Here is a 14,663-nt window from a genome sequence, read left to right on the forward strand (position 1 = left end):
AGACGGATCTACCACCGGAGATTGTTCGGTACAGTAGCAATCTACCCATCATTGTGATAGGTTAACACTATAGCCAACTTATATGCAGTGACAGCAATTCTGTCAGTGAATGACCACTTAAATTAAAACAGAGAGTTGTCAATAAATAGGCTCTTGACATAGCTTATGTTTTTAACATAAACATTATATTTTAAGGACCCCATTTCCAGTACTATATTCCAACGAACCTGTACATCTGTATTGTGATTCTTTTTTAAAATTCTTTTTTGCTTTTAATGCGTTTGTTTATATCTTTGGGAAAATGTCAACAAAGGTAATGAAAAGATCTAGCATGTAATCCGATGCATAGAACCTCTGCTTTGTTTGGAAAACACTGCATATAAATTGTTTTTTGAAACCAAACACTACACATCACCCCCTAATTACCCTTAACACAAACCCTTAAAAGTCACCAAGGTGCCTGAGAGGTCTGTTTCTCATTTTGCCCTCCTCTGAAGTTTTTATGATGTAACTATATTGCACAGTCATGATTTTGAGGGTAGAGTTAGAAAAGGTAGATCTCATATCATGCAAACAAATTGTTAGCTGCACATGAAACCACCTGGGAGTGCCTGTTGAGCCTTGGACAGAAACTGAAATCAGTAGCACCATATTTGAACCTCGATCTGTGGTCCCTTCTTCTCCTCCTGCTCACTCAGCAAATATGTGGGAGACTCGTGCTGTGAGATGGGTATTGCAGGTGTGTGAGGCGCACAGCTGTGAGCCCAGTAAACAGTGCGAGTGGGTGGGTGGCTGCAGACGCACAGATGAAGTGAGAACACAGAGCATTTGGGGCATCACACCCCAGGCCGTGGTAAAGTTTACGGCCCCACTGGAACAGGTAGGAAACCTGGCTTATGGCAATGGGCATGGAAAACTGACCAGCACTCCCCCTTTTCCTTCCTTCCTTCTCTCTCTCTCTCTCTTTCTCTCTTTCTCTCTCTTTTCTCTCTCTTTCTCTCTCTCTCTTTCTCTCTCTCTTTCTCTTTCTCTCTTTCTCTCTCTCTCTCTCTCTTTCTCTCTCTCTCTCTCTCTCTCTCTCTCTCTCTCTCTTTCTCTCTTTCTTTCTCTCTCTCTCTCTCTCTCTTTTTCTCTTTCTCTCTTGTTTTCTCTGCTTACTCTTGCAAGCTCTTCATGATGTAAGCAGGTGCTACTGTGTTCATGTTGGACCTCACAGGCATAAATACGAACATACAAACAAAAAACAAACAGCGTAGCTTATTTTCCATCCAAACCGACGTTGCACTCTACTCGCTCCCGACTTTCACCCCTTTTCCCTACTATGTTTTCAACACAATGGTCTGGAACGACCCCAAACTTTTCATACAATAGATGTGCTTTGCAGTGATACAGTAGAAAGAGGGCCTAGTGATTCACAGCAGCTGAGTAATCCTCATTATGCACAGAGTGCAGTGACCTGAAGCCCTTCATGTACACAACCACACACACAGAAACAGAAACAGACACACACACACATATGGCATTTCATCCCAATGGCTGGAGACCTGAATAGAAGTGAGGAGATTCAGGCTCTGCCTGTGGCATGCGTCCAGGCCCCGGCACCTTTAGAGTCCTCTGAGTGCACCAGTGAACAAACATGTTCAGCAATTCATGAGTGAAGAGTTCCATACTGGAAAGATGTTAGTAGTTCTCCTTTGGAATCTTTCCTGTATTCCATTGGGGCTTTTCCATTTTTCAAAGAGCCTAATGTCACTACTTCCCCCCTCCTTCCCATTACACCCAAGCTTGTTTATGTTTGGTCTTGAAATCTTGTTCATCTGTGCATCTGCCATAATTGAGGAAGGAGCACCAAGATAGCAGTTGCATTTGACTTGCCAAAGATAGATGGCCTTATCTACCCACTAGGAGATGCGGACCATTCTGACCCAGTAGAAAGCAGAGAGGAATGTTCCCAGGAACCGGAATGTTCTAAAAGCAGAGAGAATGAAATGTCTTCTGCATTGGTATCATGCATTTTTTATTTAAAACTCAATGCTAAATGAAGATTGCATTTGGAAAGTATGATATAAAATGGCAGATTCATTTCTCCCTTTTCTAGGATTTTCTAAGGGAAGGGCTTAGTTTTATTTTTGTATAGTAATGAAAAAGAGCCACAGTATTTACAATATTTGTGAGTATTTTTTTGTTTGTTGACTCCAACTCTTAACAGTTGACTTCAAATATATTTGCTTTTAAAATGCTTTAAATAATTCAATGCCTTTGCTCTGTAAATGGATTTCAAAACAGAAACCTTTTACATTACGTTAAGACAGACAGATATAAGTTGTTGTAGAATATCTCATATTTGATACACTATCATGTTGAAGGGCAATGGAACAGTTTGGCACATGGAATATATTTCCCTTTCAAATCAATCGATATGCTTTAGAATGATGTGATTGGACCACTAAAATTGGTGCAATTACTATGCATTTGTTTCTATTGACCTGTCTCTGCCATAAATGTCAGTGGAAAATAATGTTTTTGTTAATGTCTTGTAATTGAAATGCATTTCTGAATAATAAATTGAGGGGGAAAACAGGACATTTCTGGCTTGGATTGCTTGGAATCTTTGTTACCTGCTGTGTGGATGGAAATGTCTGCAGTATCAGATGACTGTTCTCGTTACTAATGAACACACATCTACAAGGCCCCCTCAAGCTGTGAAGACCTACTTTCACCCCTCTGGGATCCATGTTGCTGACATTTATCAACACACGATATCTGTGTTCCTCTGCACTGAAATATATGTGTAAACACTTGAAGATTCTCTTACGCACCACTATACTGCATTAATTCACATGACCATGCACTTCACTGTAGGTCTATTTATGAAGCAATATGATGAAATATTTAAAAATGTATTTTATCATGTACCTCATGTCTAATATGTTAATTAATTTGTTAACATGGGTGAACCAATAATTTAAGCATTAATTAAGCATTAATATTGATGTTGTTAGTAATGTTTTATCAATGCTTACTGTTTTCATCAATACATACCATTCAAAACAGGTAGAGGTATTAATATCATTGCTTATTACTGTAATATTTATGCTGAATTGATGGTGAATTTGAATCATTTACTGTGATTCAAATGGGAAGGGTCTTTGTTCAAACTGCAACTTAATACCACTGGTCCTTCATAGAAACTGAATATACCACATAATGTGAAGGCTCTACCCTCTGTAATCCAGGCCATGACAGCACAAACCAATGACTTATTTTACAGATGCTGACCTCAGTAACTGTGCCATGTCATTTACCCTGGCATCGCAGACAGCAGGGTTTGGTTTTTGCTCTGACGGTGCAGAATTTTAGATCGAGTTTTCGGTCAAGCATCCGACAGTGTCAGAGGACCCATTGAAAACATGGTAATGTGGAAGTCACATTAGCTTTTGAAATAACAGTTCAGCTCCTTTGAGGAGCAGATAAGTTGTTGTCCTCTTGGTTGCCTGCAGACAGTAAATCGTGGCTCTGTTATTTCACTTCTACAGAACATGTGCCAAACAGCAAGAACATTCAAACGTGTTGAAATCCACTTCCCCCTTAGCAAAACGTTTCTGTTCTTCAACTTAATACAAACCTTGAGCACCAATAACCCCACTAGAGGTTACTTAAATATACTGCTTACTCAGGCTTCCCGTATTCAGAGAAACAAATGGACAGACATGATTAAGACACCCTCAAAGTGTTTTTTTTAATGTAGATTTTATTAGTTTTACACACACTGTATTCTGAGCCAAAATACATAAAACATACCTCCTCCAGATCAAAGTCAAAGAAATGTATTATTGTGGACTGGCACTACCACATGTGAAATCACTCTTATGAACACATTGCACATGGAACCAAACAAGGGGGATCAAGTTTTATCAATCAAGACTTTAAGACAAAACTCTCATGGGCTGTTGTGTTGCAGTGCTACTGTGTTACAGAGGCCCATTGGAAACTAGAAAAACCTAATTATAGGTTGATCCTGGCCTTCTGCTAATATCATTATGTAATGTGATTTCTCTACTTATTTAACACTCAAGCAAAATCCATAACATGTTTTTGCAGCAGACCACAAAGGAAAATAACACTGTGAGCCACAATGTTAAGGCTCCCGCAGGCTTACGACTTTGGTCGCCAGCTCTAGCAGGACTGTATACCTGAGGGTCCTGCTCCTCCAAGACTCCGGGATCCCCTCAGGGCCCATCTGGAAAGCACACAAAGGCAGAACAGATGATGCCAGGGCAGGTGATGAGTTCCAGCCCAATGGATCCAAGGTCAGACCCATTAAAGGGGCTTGAACAATGGGCCTCAAAGCAATAAAACAGTCAGGGGTGGATATATACACACAGAGGATCTTTTATACTTATGCATTATAGAGCCAAAGAAAATACATTCTCACCATTGCAAGTCCAGATAAGTGTGATATATATCACCCAAGTTATGTACATAGTAAATATAAAAAAGGACAGGAGTTTAACTATACTCAGCTTAATACACTGTCTCGCTCACTGTGGCTTGTGCTATGTGAGGACAGATTTAGGATAAAGGACCTTACCAGTTTTCAATCTGCCTTGCACTACCAGCTGAATACCCATGGTGGTGCTACAAACAGGACCTTATTAAGGTAATTTTCTGTAATTCTTTTGTAATTGCACATGGTCTTTGCCTGCCACTGAGGAAAACACCATGTGCCGTTGATGTGATGTGTTTTATGATGCTCGTGCCCTGTAGTCATTACTCTCAAACCCATTTTGCCAACCAAGCCAAGGGGGGACAGCAAAAGTACAAACGTGGGAGAATAAAGGGAACGTTCTCCCCTACCTGAGCCCCAAAACAAGCTCCGATGAAGGAGGAACGGCTGCAGGTGCATCCCCCACACCGCATGGTGGTCCGGACAGCCTCGTCCAGCTGGCTGGAGGTCAGAACTCCATGCAGTGCGCCCTGGAATGCACCTGGCAAACCTAGTGGAGAGGGTGTGTATGTGAGAGAGGAGCCAGCACTAAAAAGCACAGATGCCCCACAACCTATTTACTGAAACCCCAGAATCCTGTGTTGGATCATACAAGCTGCAGATAAAACATGTATATCTAGAGTTCCTTTCAAAGGACTGGAAACATATATTAATACAATGTTTTAGAATAAAAAAAAACATGCTACCATTGTACTGATGTAAATCAAAACATATAAGTACTTTTTCTTGTCAAAAGTAAAATGTAATAATCAGACAGTGTATTATCCTTGCTTAGACGAGGGAGCAGGCCTATAAATTCCCTCATGGGCACTTCCTGACAATAAACAGAAAAGCACAGATTTCGGCGCCGCTCCTCTTTTTGGGGGACAGGGGGGCAGGTATAATGGCTGATTCATTAATCGAGGGATCAAAGGCGAGAGCCCCTTCTCCCGGAACTGAGCTTGTAGCCCCTGCGCTGACAATAATGACACTGCGCCAGAAAGAACAGACCGGCCCCTGCTGTGGCCGGCGCGGGGTGCTGGTGATTAGGCCTACCTCATGTGTTTGAGAACACCACGGGGATCAGCTCCTGAGTAGTCTTGGCCAGATTCTGCTTGACCTGATGGATGTGTGCTGCGGTGATGAAAGGAGAGAGAGAGAGAGAGAGAGAGAGAGAGAGAGAGGTGAGACTTTCTGCTGTCGTTTAATGTTCCTAACACTTTCCACGTGGACCATAAAAGCAAGAGCAGAGACTGCATTTCCTGCGTTTTCCTGCCTCTTCTGCCATGGCATAAAATATTAAGTAATCGTTCCACTTATGCCCAAATCACAGGGGAAGAGAGGTCTGTATTGACCCATAAGTGCAGTACAGGGTCAATTCAGAAGTCCAGAATTTATGGCGATGGCAGTAGTTTTAGACATTAGTCTCCATCAAGAACAGGTTTGGAAACATCACAGACGAACAGCTCGAGTGCCCAGACTGCTGTATACCTGCAACAGCTTTATCTAGATCCTGTGGGTTCTTTCTGTTCTCGTACCTGAGATAGCTTTATCTAGATTCTGTGGGTTCTTTCTGTTCTCGTACCTGAAATAGCTTTATCTAGATCCTGTGGGTTCTTTCTGTTCTCGTACCTGCAACAGCTTTATCTAGATTCTGTGGGTTCTTTCTGTTTCGATCATTCAGCTGCTCCAAAACAGCATCCAATGCTTTGGGGTCAGGGCCATTCAGGATATAATGCTCCAGGAACCTGTGAGAAATAAACAGGACAGCAAATAATATATAAATATAAATGTCCAATACCCACTGTATGGTAAAACCAGTCATCACCAAGGATCACAACTGAAAAATTATAGAAAATAAGAAATTCTCGACAGAATAACCCCAGCATGAATACAACATGATTTCCTGAGTGATGGCTATTCAAAGACAGGATGCTCTTACAAACACACATTCCCATAACAAGGCTGAAGGAATTCCAGTGATGCTCACTTGTCATCCAACAAACATGTAACATTGCTAAAAATGGCAGTTCAATTCTGGGACCTCAATCAACTGCAGACTTTAACTGCATCTCCTGCAAAGACAATCATTGCTAGCCTTGTAGTATTAAAGATAATTAGCTGTTTGTTTTTACTGAGTATCTACAGCATCAAAAACAAACAACTTTACCTCATCAGTAGCCATGTGACTCGGATCAGAATCATTACCAGCAAATTGCTAGATTTCCCTATGGCAAAGATGTCAGAAACTCATGTTCACACTTTCAAGAAGCTACACAAATCCCTTATTCATAAGAAAAGATTCAATTACATGTTTGTACTTCACAGTACAACCACACTTGCCACACTAGACAGGTGAATTATTGACAACGTGCAACATAAAGGGAGCATTCAGGTCATGCTGGACGATGAAGTACCTGGCCGCAGCCAGGGTGACCGCCACACACGCATCATTGTCCTGGGTGACACGTACGGCCGCCTCCACCTGCTCCAGCATCTCGGGCCTGCCAGCATATAGTGCCACCACGGGAGCCAGCTTGGTCACACCGTCCATCTGATTGTCCTCTTCGCTGCCTGAGAGCAGAAACGAGAACACACAAGAGCATGTGCTTCAGTACACTTCAGATTAACACACTGCATTCAGTCTGTAAAATAGAGCAAATTAAACTAATGATATAAATGTCCAGTTTGTACAGTCCCAAAAAATGTTTTACTGGCTGAAATACAATAATATTTAAAACCCTGGTGGCAGTAGAGGACTTCATATAACTGATGTTGATGTTTGCTTCTGAAAACGCTTCATTAGCAATGAATTTAGCTCAGTTAAAAAAAAAAAAAAATCTTCAGACTGGAGCATAGAAGACAAATAGATTTACTATGAGCAGCAGGATTTCACAGTTTATAATTAGAGCTTGTTAAAAATGGCCTCTAGGCTTGGTGTCTCCTAATTTTCAAAGTGTGCTACTTTTACAATTATCATTGCTGAAGATCTTAGAGCTCTTGAATGACTTCCTGAGTTTTTATATCTGAATCTGGGTGTTTGTATCATTATTTTTTATATATCGCATAATTCTACTGTATATCTCCAGACAGACATTTTTGGTTATACTATTTCATCAGAATAATGATTATTTTCATTACCACTTGCTTCTTTCCTTGAGTCTACATTCCTCATGAAGGCTTTGAGGCTTCCATTCCTCCAGGGTCCTGGAATAGGAAGGATAGCCCTTGGACCTAGAGTACAAACACAGACGCAACACAGGCAGTCATTTTCACTTTCATTAATTAGGATGTATGGCACACACACACACACACACACACACACACACACACACACACACACACACACACACACACACGCACACACATACACACACACACACACACACACACACACACACACACACACACACACGTACGTGATATGATTGCTATTAATATGCAGCACCACAGGGGCCATCTACTTTTGTCTTTCAGAAAGAGACAACAGCACAGAGCATGCTGGGAGAGCAGACTAGTTGTTGTGCTGACCAGACAGCAGGGGCCAGAGCACCCCACCGCGGGATCAGATGTCAAGTGCCTGTGCTCGGCTCATCTTCTGTCCCTCGGCCTCTGGGATCCAGGAGCAACTTTTCCAAAAGGTTGTTCAGATTACCCGTTCAAACACTCACCTCCTTTGGGTCGGTAGGGGTTGTTGAGTGGGAGGTCGTACACTGTCCCTGGGCCAAAAAACTTGTACATACGCTTTGTCAGGTCTTCCACATTTAAACCTACAGTAGTTTGGAAATGAGGAGGGTACTTTACTTTAGTTCATATACCATATGTATGGCCAAAAATGATCCAGATTTTCAGAAGCTATGAATGAGACCCTTTACCCCCACATTCGCTCAGGGACTCAAGCAACACGTAGGCCTGGTCTCCATAGCATGACTGCTCTCCGGTCTTCCTGAGGTAAAAAGGGTTGGCCGACTCAGGGCGAAACTCTGGACACGGCTCCAGCTCATCGAGGAGAGCCTTCAGCCTCTCTGGCCTGTAATTCCAGTGAAGTGGTTGAGCTGCATCGGAAAACAAACAAGGAAACGAGGAAGTTCATGACTGGAAAAAGAATTTCCCCGTATCCTTAGCAAAGGAGTGGGACTTTTTCACTATTGGAAGAATGGGAGGTGACCTCTAGATGATCCTCTACAGTCTAGACAGTTAGAGGCTGACTGCAGTCATTATTTATCTGAAGAAATTTGCAATTATGTGTTTAATACTGTATTATTTCAGGAAGTTACAAAACTACAGTTACACAAGAACACTCCAAATGTCTAATCCTTATCAATAGTGCGTAGAGGTTGTGTGAACAGATGACAAAGACTGATAAGACCCTGACTAGCTACTGCTGCATGGAGAACAAGAGAGGAGAGGGACTCTAATATGGCATTTAAAACAAAATGTGACAGCAGTCCTCAAATAATTTGCATCTGAAAAAGACCACATTTGTTCAATACCTGCTGCATCAGCAACTGCAGCTCCAAGGATGGCTCCAACTGCTCTGTCAGCAAGTGTCAAGGCCATCTGAAACATTACATGTTTTGTAATTACACATTACAAGACCCTTAACATGCATACTGTCCTCAGAATAGCTAGACATAAAAATATTTAAAGGTAAAATGTGAAGTTTTTAAGTGTTTTTAAATTGCATTCAGTCCTAGCATAAATGAAAAAATATGAAGTAAACTTTCCCTTCTTTGGGTCATGTTAAAAAATAGTAATGTTAAAGTAGCTATTTTCTCTCATTAAAGCTCACATGTTTGATTTGGATGGCCAAAAAATATTTCACCTTTAAATGTTTTTATATTCATTTAATGTTATACAGTATATGTATTTGTACACATGTTTATGTTCAACATAAATTACCCATAGTGACGCCTACCTTTTGACGACCTGACTCAAGAGCCTGACAGTTGTAAGTGTGTCATAGTCACAGTTGTGGTGTTTACTTTGAAAATTTTGTGACTTTGAGTGCCTGAGGAATGAGATAACCGGCATCAAAACTGGACACCCCTTTCTTCCTAAAACCCAATCATCTTAACGCTACACTAAGCTGACACACCCTTGAGATTTCATAACAAACTGCCTTCAACACGATCCTGTCATAATACAGCTGGTGAAGTGTTGTATAACTGTCTCTAATGTTATAAACAGTCATGATATACAAAGGAGTACAGTTGACTTTTTGAATATGCATTTAGGGGGTAATATTTCAATGTAGGTTGCAAGTAAGATACACAAGTTATTTATCTATTTCACAACATTTTTAGCTTTTACTTTTTATATTCATTCTAGTTCACTCTCATTTTCCTTTTATTGGTTAACTTTGAAGTGTTATGGGCAGTTATGGCATATCCTCCCTTGTCAATAGACAGCATTCATAAGTAATACATTTAAAGCATACTGTTCTCCTGAACACAAACTTTTCTTCATAATGGCGACATAGGAAATTCGATTTAGGAAATGAAATGAATCATCTGCAACTCGAGCAGTTTTGCCCTCTTAGTGGGTTCTCTCTTTCTCCCCGTCTGCCTGCTTGTCGGCGGCCCACTGCTCTCTGTTATCTCCTCACAGTCACCCCCCACACCCCCACCCCCCACGCCCCACGCCCCCTCCGTGGCCTGCTGTCACAGTGGCCATGCTGATACCTGCTGCTGTTCACAAATGATCCACTCCTGGGTCTCCTGCCTTATTGATTCTTCCACCCACTCCAGACCCAAAACGAGGAGCTGAATCTGGATACAGGGTAGGCTTATTTCACCTTCCAGATCAATACCTCCAGAGGGAGGATTAGCACAAATCCATTGTATCATGATACCAGCTTAAACATCTTCGCTTTTACAGCCCAAAATGTGATTTAAATCTTTAATGCACCATAAATGAAGCTTTTAGGATAACTCGAGTACTAGGCTACTGCACCCATGTTGGGAATATCTCTATTGAGAGTGGAGCCAGATGTCACCTTGGGGCTGTAATGAATTAAAATAAAACAGCTAAGGAGCAAGAGCAGCCTTTGTTAGGAGGCTGCAAATGAATGAAAATACTAACGATTTACATTCAAAAGTGTGAACAAGATCTGTGAATATGATATGATGTGTATCGAATGGCCTTATTTTGCAAGAAGAGTGTAAAGATATCAGGCCTTGTCACCACGTTGGATTGCCATGGTCAGAATGGCCACTGGCATAAATTGCACGCACGCCGCAGTGGCGTGACAGAGATTGTGGATGGCGGAATGCTGGCAATGCAGCACAGACTGTGGCTCTTGGCACTTTCGAACGCAAGAGGGCTTTGATCATCTGGTTGCCCAGTGGGAGTCGGCCGCCGTGTGCCAAGGCTCGAAAATAGCGTCAGTGGAGGGAAGCCGAGTTCGATGCTGACCCTTGCGCACACTGAGAGTGGTGCTCTTCACTTCCTTCCTATGCGGTTGACACATTACGCTGTCAGGGGAGACATGCCAAATAGGGCGGTTGAGGACATTGCCTGATGTTCCGGCACCTTGCAAAAAGCCTGCCGTATCGGTCAGTTCTTGTACACAGCCTGGCATTGTGGCATGTCACAGTACTGGGGTTGTGCTGTGACCGTGCACCATGGTCTGGTTGTGTATTACAGGCTTTAAATTACTCAGGTAGTCAAATCAGCTGTTGTGGGCACATTATTATGACAGCTGTCCCCCTCACCTGCGTCTCTCACAGAGCTGTCTGTGTCAGTGGAGGAAGTGAAGTCGATCATTTGAGAGAGGCAGATCCCCTTTTCATCCCATCCTCTGTACACTCGGCTTCTCTCTTTCCTCATCTCTGGTTCCTGAGAGAGAGAAAGAGAGAAAGAGAGAGAGAGAGGGAGAGCGAAAGAGAGAGAGAGGAGAGAGAGAGAGGGAGAAGAACTCAGATCTGTGGGCAGGGTGGCAGTGTCTGGACACTGGCCACGCTCACCCTTGCATATTCTGTTCAAAACATCATGGCAAGCTGGCTGCCCACAGGCCCACTCTCGTTGGGCAGTTTATTCTCTCTCCTCGCCCTTCCTTCTTCTGCTACACTTCACTCAAAATCTTCCTCTTTTGATCTCGATTTCCATTAGCCCTCTCTTCAGTGAGGCCCATTACGCAACAATTTATATGGCATACTCCAAAGCCAAATGATATTGTCAGCAATATTTCATATTCTCCCCTTACCATGGTGAATGCCAAAGTATAACCTCAGCAGAGGACTACCAGGTACTGCAGTTTCCTCCCTCACAAACTATTTGAGCTGGTACCTAGTAGAGAGGGGCGCATTCCATAAACATTCCATATCTGGTGTATCACTTGTCTGGCGTAATGGATTGCCCTTGTGCCATGTGTCATGTGCATTTGCACAATTATAGGATTCTGGAAGAAATTCTGCATCCACTGTACATTTTCTTTCAGAATAAGATATATGCTGGCATTTTGCACTCCACTTTGCTAGAGAATGATTCAGCAGGAAGAGATAGGCGCTGCCTGTAATGTTTTGACAGTCTCCCATAGTTGTCTATGACAGGAACAGCATCAGAAACAGGATATCCATGACAGTGAGCTCTGCTGTGTCGCCCTGGAAAATGAGAGAGCAGCAGGCTTGCTCTCTCCACTCTGGCTGTCACATCAGTTGTGAACTCACTGGGCCATAACCAGTGCAGTTTAGTGAGAGATCAGATGCAAAACATTAGACTTTGACCTTCTCCACAAACAACAATAACCACAGTGGTCTATCCTCCAATAACTACTTAAAAGCAAAAATGGATAAACGATCACATGTAAGGATTACGTTTGTTTGCAAAAACGCAATCAAAACATGATGTATAGTCTACCTATCTATAAGTCTACATCTACCGCCAAGTGTACAATTTGTAACCTGGTTTTATTTGAAGAACTGATAATAGCACAACACATTAAGCGTTTACAGATAGCCTGAGTGTTCATAGACTTCAAATGATTTAGTAGGCTACTTTCACACGTCCAACTGCACATTTACTGCGTCCTTTTCCACGCCACTGGTCTAGAAGCATGCAGTAGCCTAGGCTATACACGGCGACACAGTGGCCATATCGTAATCTACACAGAACATTTGAGTGGCAGGCGGAAGACAACGGAGGACAGACCTAACGCTCCAGCAGTATAGGAGGGGAGGGGAGGTTTACGATCGACAGAGAGGCGAGAAAGAGAGAGAGAGAGAGAGAGAGAGAGAGAGCGAAAGAGACAGAGGAGGGAGAACGTACCAGGATAGCTTGTGGTTTTCTCGGAACGTCTCCGTCATCAGTGACTGAAGCAACATTTATCGATGAAAACGCGTGCTTTTCTGCGATGTTAAAACGGGGAGTGGATACAAAGCTTGCTTCCGAGTTTCTCTCACAGCGTGAGCTGCAAAACAGAGGAACCTGTCATTAGCATAATTTATCTCAACACAGATTGACAGTTCAGACAAAACAAATAGCTAAAAGACTAACCACTTTCTTTGCGAAATATGATGGAGTACTGGAGGCAATGCGCGTCTTGGTTGATCAACTGCAAGGTGCTTCCACCGACCCACCGGGTAACATGGGAGTCTGCCCAGGTGTTCGATCTAGCCCAAACACTCCGGGATGGTGTTCTTCTGTGTCAGCTTCTCAACAATCTGAGACCGCAGTCCATTAACTTGAAGGAGATCAACCTAAGGCCACAGATGTCACAGGTAAGAAATGTTTTCAATTCAAGCAGTCTTCAGCGCATTACTGAACCAACATAACCATGGTTACGGATGTCCTACTACACTATCCATTCGGTTTGCGTTTCAAAACATGCGCAACAGTGTAAAAGTTACCTAAACTGTCGAAAATTACGCATGGGTTTAATCTCTCTTTAAAATAATAGTCGAACTATCATTTGGTCCTTGTAATGTGTTGGTCTAGGAATTCTGTCACCAAGAAACTGTACCGTTATCTGCATTCAGGATGAATTCTGCCCTCTATAGGTGATGGGGTCCAAGTAGACTAAGGTCGGGGTAGAAGCCTGAAGGCTGCCGACAAATATTTTATATTCTATATCACTGAATCTACTAAAGAGTTCGAAGGTATTAGAGACCCTGCAGTATTTGATAAGACACACATAGCAAAAAAAGAAAGATTATAGGCTACTGTTTGTATTAAGAAACAGACTTGAAACTGAACACAATTCAAACTGGAAAAAATGTAGAGACAGGCCCATTTAAGAAATATGTAGCCTACCCTACACATGTACATATCATGACACCTTTGTTAGTAAAGATTGTTTAGATTATCAAAGCCTTTCTTTTAGAAACACCCTAGTCTTAAATAATAGGGGTTGATATTGGAGAGGGGAGACACCTCTGTCATATATGTTTGTGGGCAAGAGCTCTTTTCTTTAGTGTCAGCGGGGTACTCACTTATTGAAAGCAGAGGCCGCTGCCACGTTTCTCTCTCGTCGTTTTCAAATACCATCTGCTGCAGGTCTGGACCAGATTACATTCCTTTTTCATACTGGACCAAATCTGTTCAGACGGTGTGCACTGAAAACTCATTGGGGACAGATATTCTGAATGACCCTTGACCAACGATATAAAAAGCCAGTAGTTCAGTTCTAATATATATATATATTTTATCTTTTATTTCAGAAGGCATGATGTGTTGTGACAGTCCCTTTGAACTGAGTACTGACACGCATAGAACCACACATGCCCTCTATCAGTCCCTCTTGATAAAAAATGATGTAGAAAGGTCTAAACAGTTTTAAAAGCCATCCCGGGGTCAATAGGATTGCCTTTTGGCACTGTAATTAAGTTTTGTAGTGTTGTTTTTAACGGACTCTGACAACCACTCAAGTGGAGTGTATGTGGAGAATAAAATGCGTATTGGTATTGGCATTTTTATTGCTTTGGCCCCTGTTTGGAATTGATGGACACACTCCCTCGTTGTGTATATCTGGAAATGCTCGACAGGCAACAAGCACAAAAATGACAAATGCGTGTGTACTGAATGTATGTGTGTGTATGTGTGTGTGTGTACAGTGGTTCAAAAACAAACAGGAAAGTGTAACGCTACATTCAGAGTGGAACATGTAGTTTCCAGTGTGGGAATAAGAGGCCCATCCATGGCCTGGAGCCAGTGACAGGATAAGCTCCAAAGGCCTTAG

General features: G+C 42.3%; 2 protein-coding genes and 1 long non-coding RNA gene across 4 annotated transcripts in view; 1 reads left to right on the forward strand and 2 right to left on the reverse strand.

Moving 5' to 3' along the window:
- Positions 1-3,731: 3,731 nt before the first annotated feature.
- On the reverse strand, positions 3,732-9,497 carry LOC125309253 (crystallin J1C-like). Its single transcript, XM_048266039.1, has 10 exons — positions 9,405-9,497; positions 8,980-9,046; positions 8,362-8,541; positions 8,158-8,256; positions 7,628-7,720; positions 6,904-7,060; positions 6,119-6,234; positions 5,543-5,620; positions 4,858-4,997; positions 3,732-4,240 (listed from the first exon to the last, which is right to left on the reverse strand). The coding sequence occupies exons 2-10, from the start codon at positions 9,044-9,046 to the stop codon at positions 4,139-4,141; spliced, it is 1,032 nt and encodes a 343-aa protein (XP_048121996.1). The 5' UTR covers positions 9,405-9,497; the 3' UTR covers positions 3,732-4,138.
- Positions 9,498-10,140: 643 nt separating this feature from the next.
- Positions 10,141-13,073, reverse strand: LOC125309254. The gene is made up of 3 exons (XR_007196093.1): positions 12,983-13,073; positions 12,755-12,896; positions 10,141-11,326 (listed from the first exon to the last, which is right to left on the reverse strand). It is a non-coding gene; the product is annotated as an uncharacterized LOC125309254 (long non-coding RNA).
- The window catches only part of LOC125309252 (guanine nucleotide exchange factor VAV3-like), a 92,123-nt gene continuing 88,818 nt past the window's right edge, over positions 11,359-14,663 (forward strand). The window contains exon 1 of one of the 2 annotated variants that reach the window (XM_048266038.1): positions 11,359-13,206. In XM_048266038.1, coding sequence (XP_048121995.1) covers positions 13,000-13,206 — 207 coding nt within the window. In that variant the 5' untranslated portion in view covers positions 11,359-12,999. The remainder of the gene's footprint in view (positions 13,207-14,663) is intronic. The other variant, XM_048266037.1, reaches the window with a different exon arrangement.

This window comes from Alosa alosa, chromosome 16 (genome assembly GCF_017589495.1).
Source record: "Alosa alosa isolate M-15738 ecotype Scorff River chromosome 16, AALO_Geno_1.1, whole genome shotgun sequence".
Taxonomy (NCBI): domain Eukaryota; kingdom Metazoa; phylum Chordata; class Actinopteri; order Clupeiformes; family Clupeidae; genus Alosa; species Alosa alosa.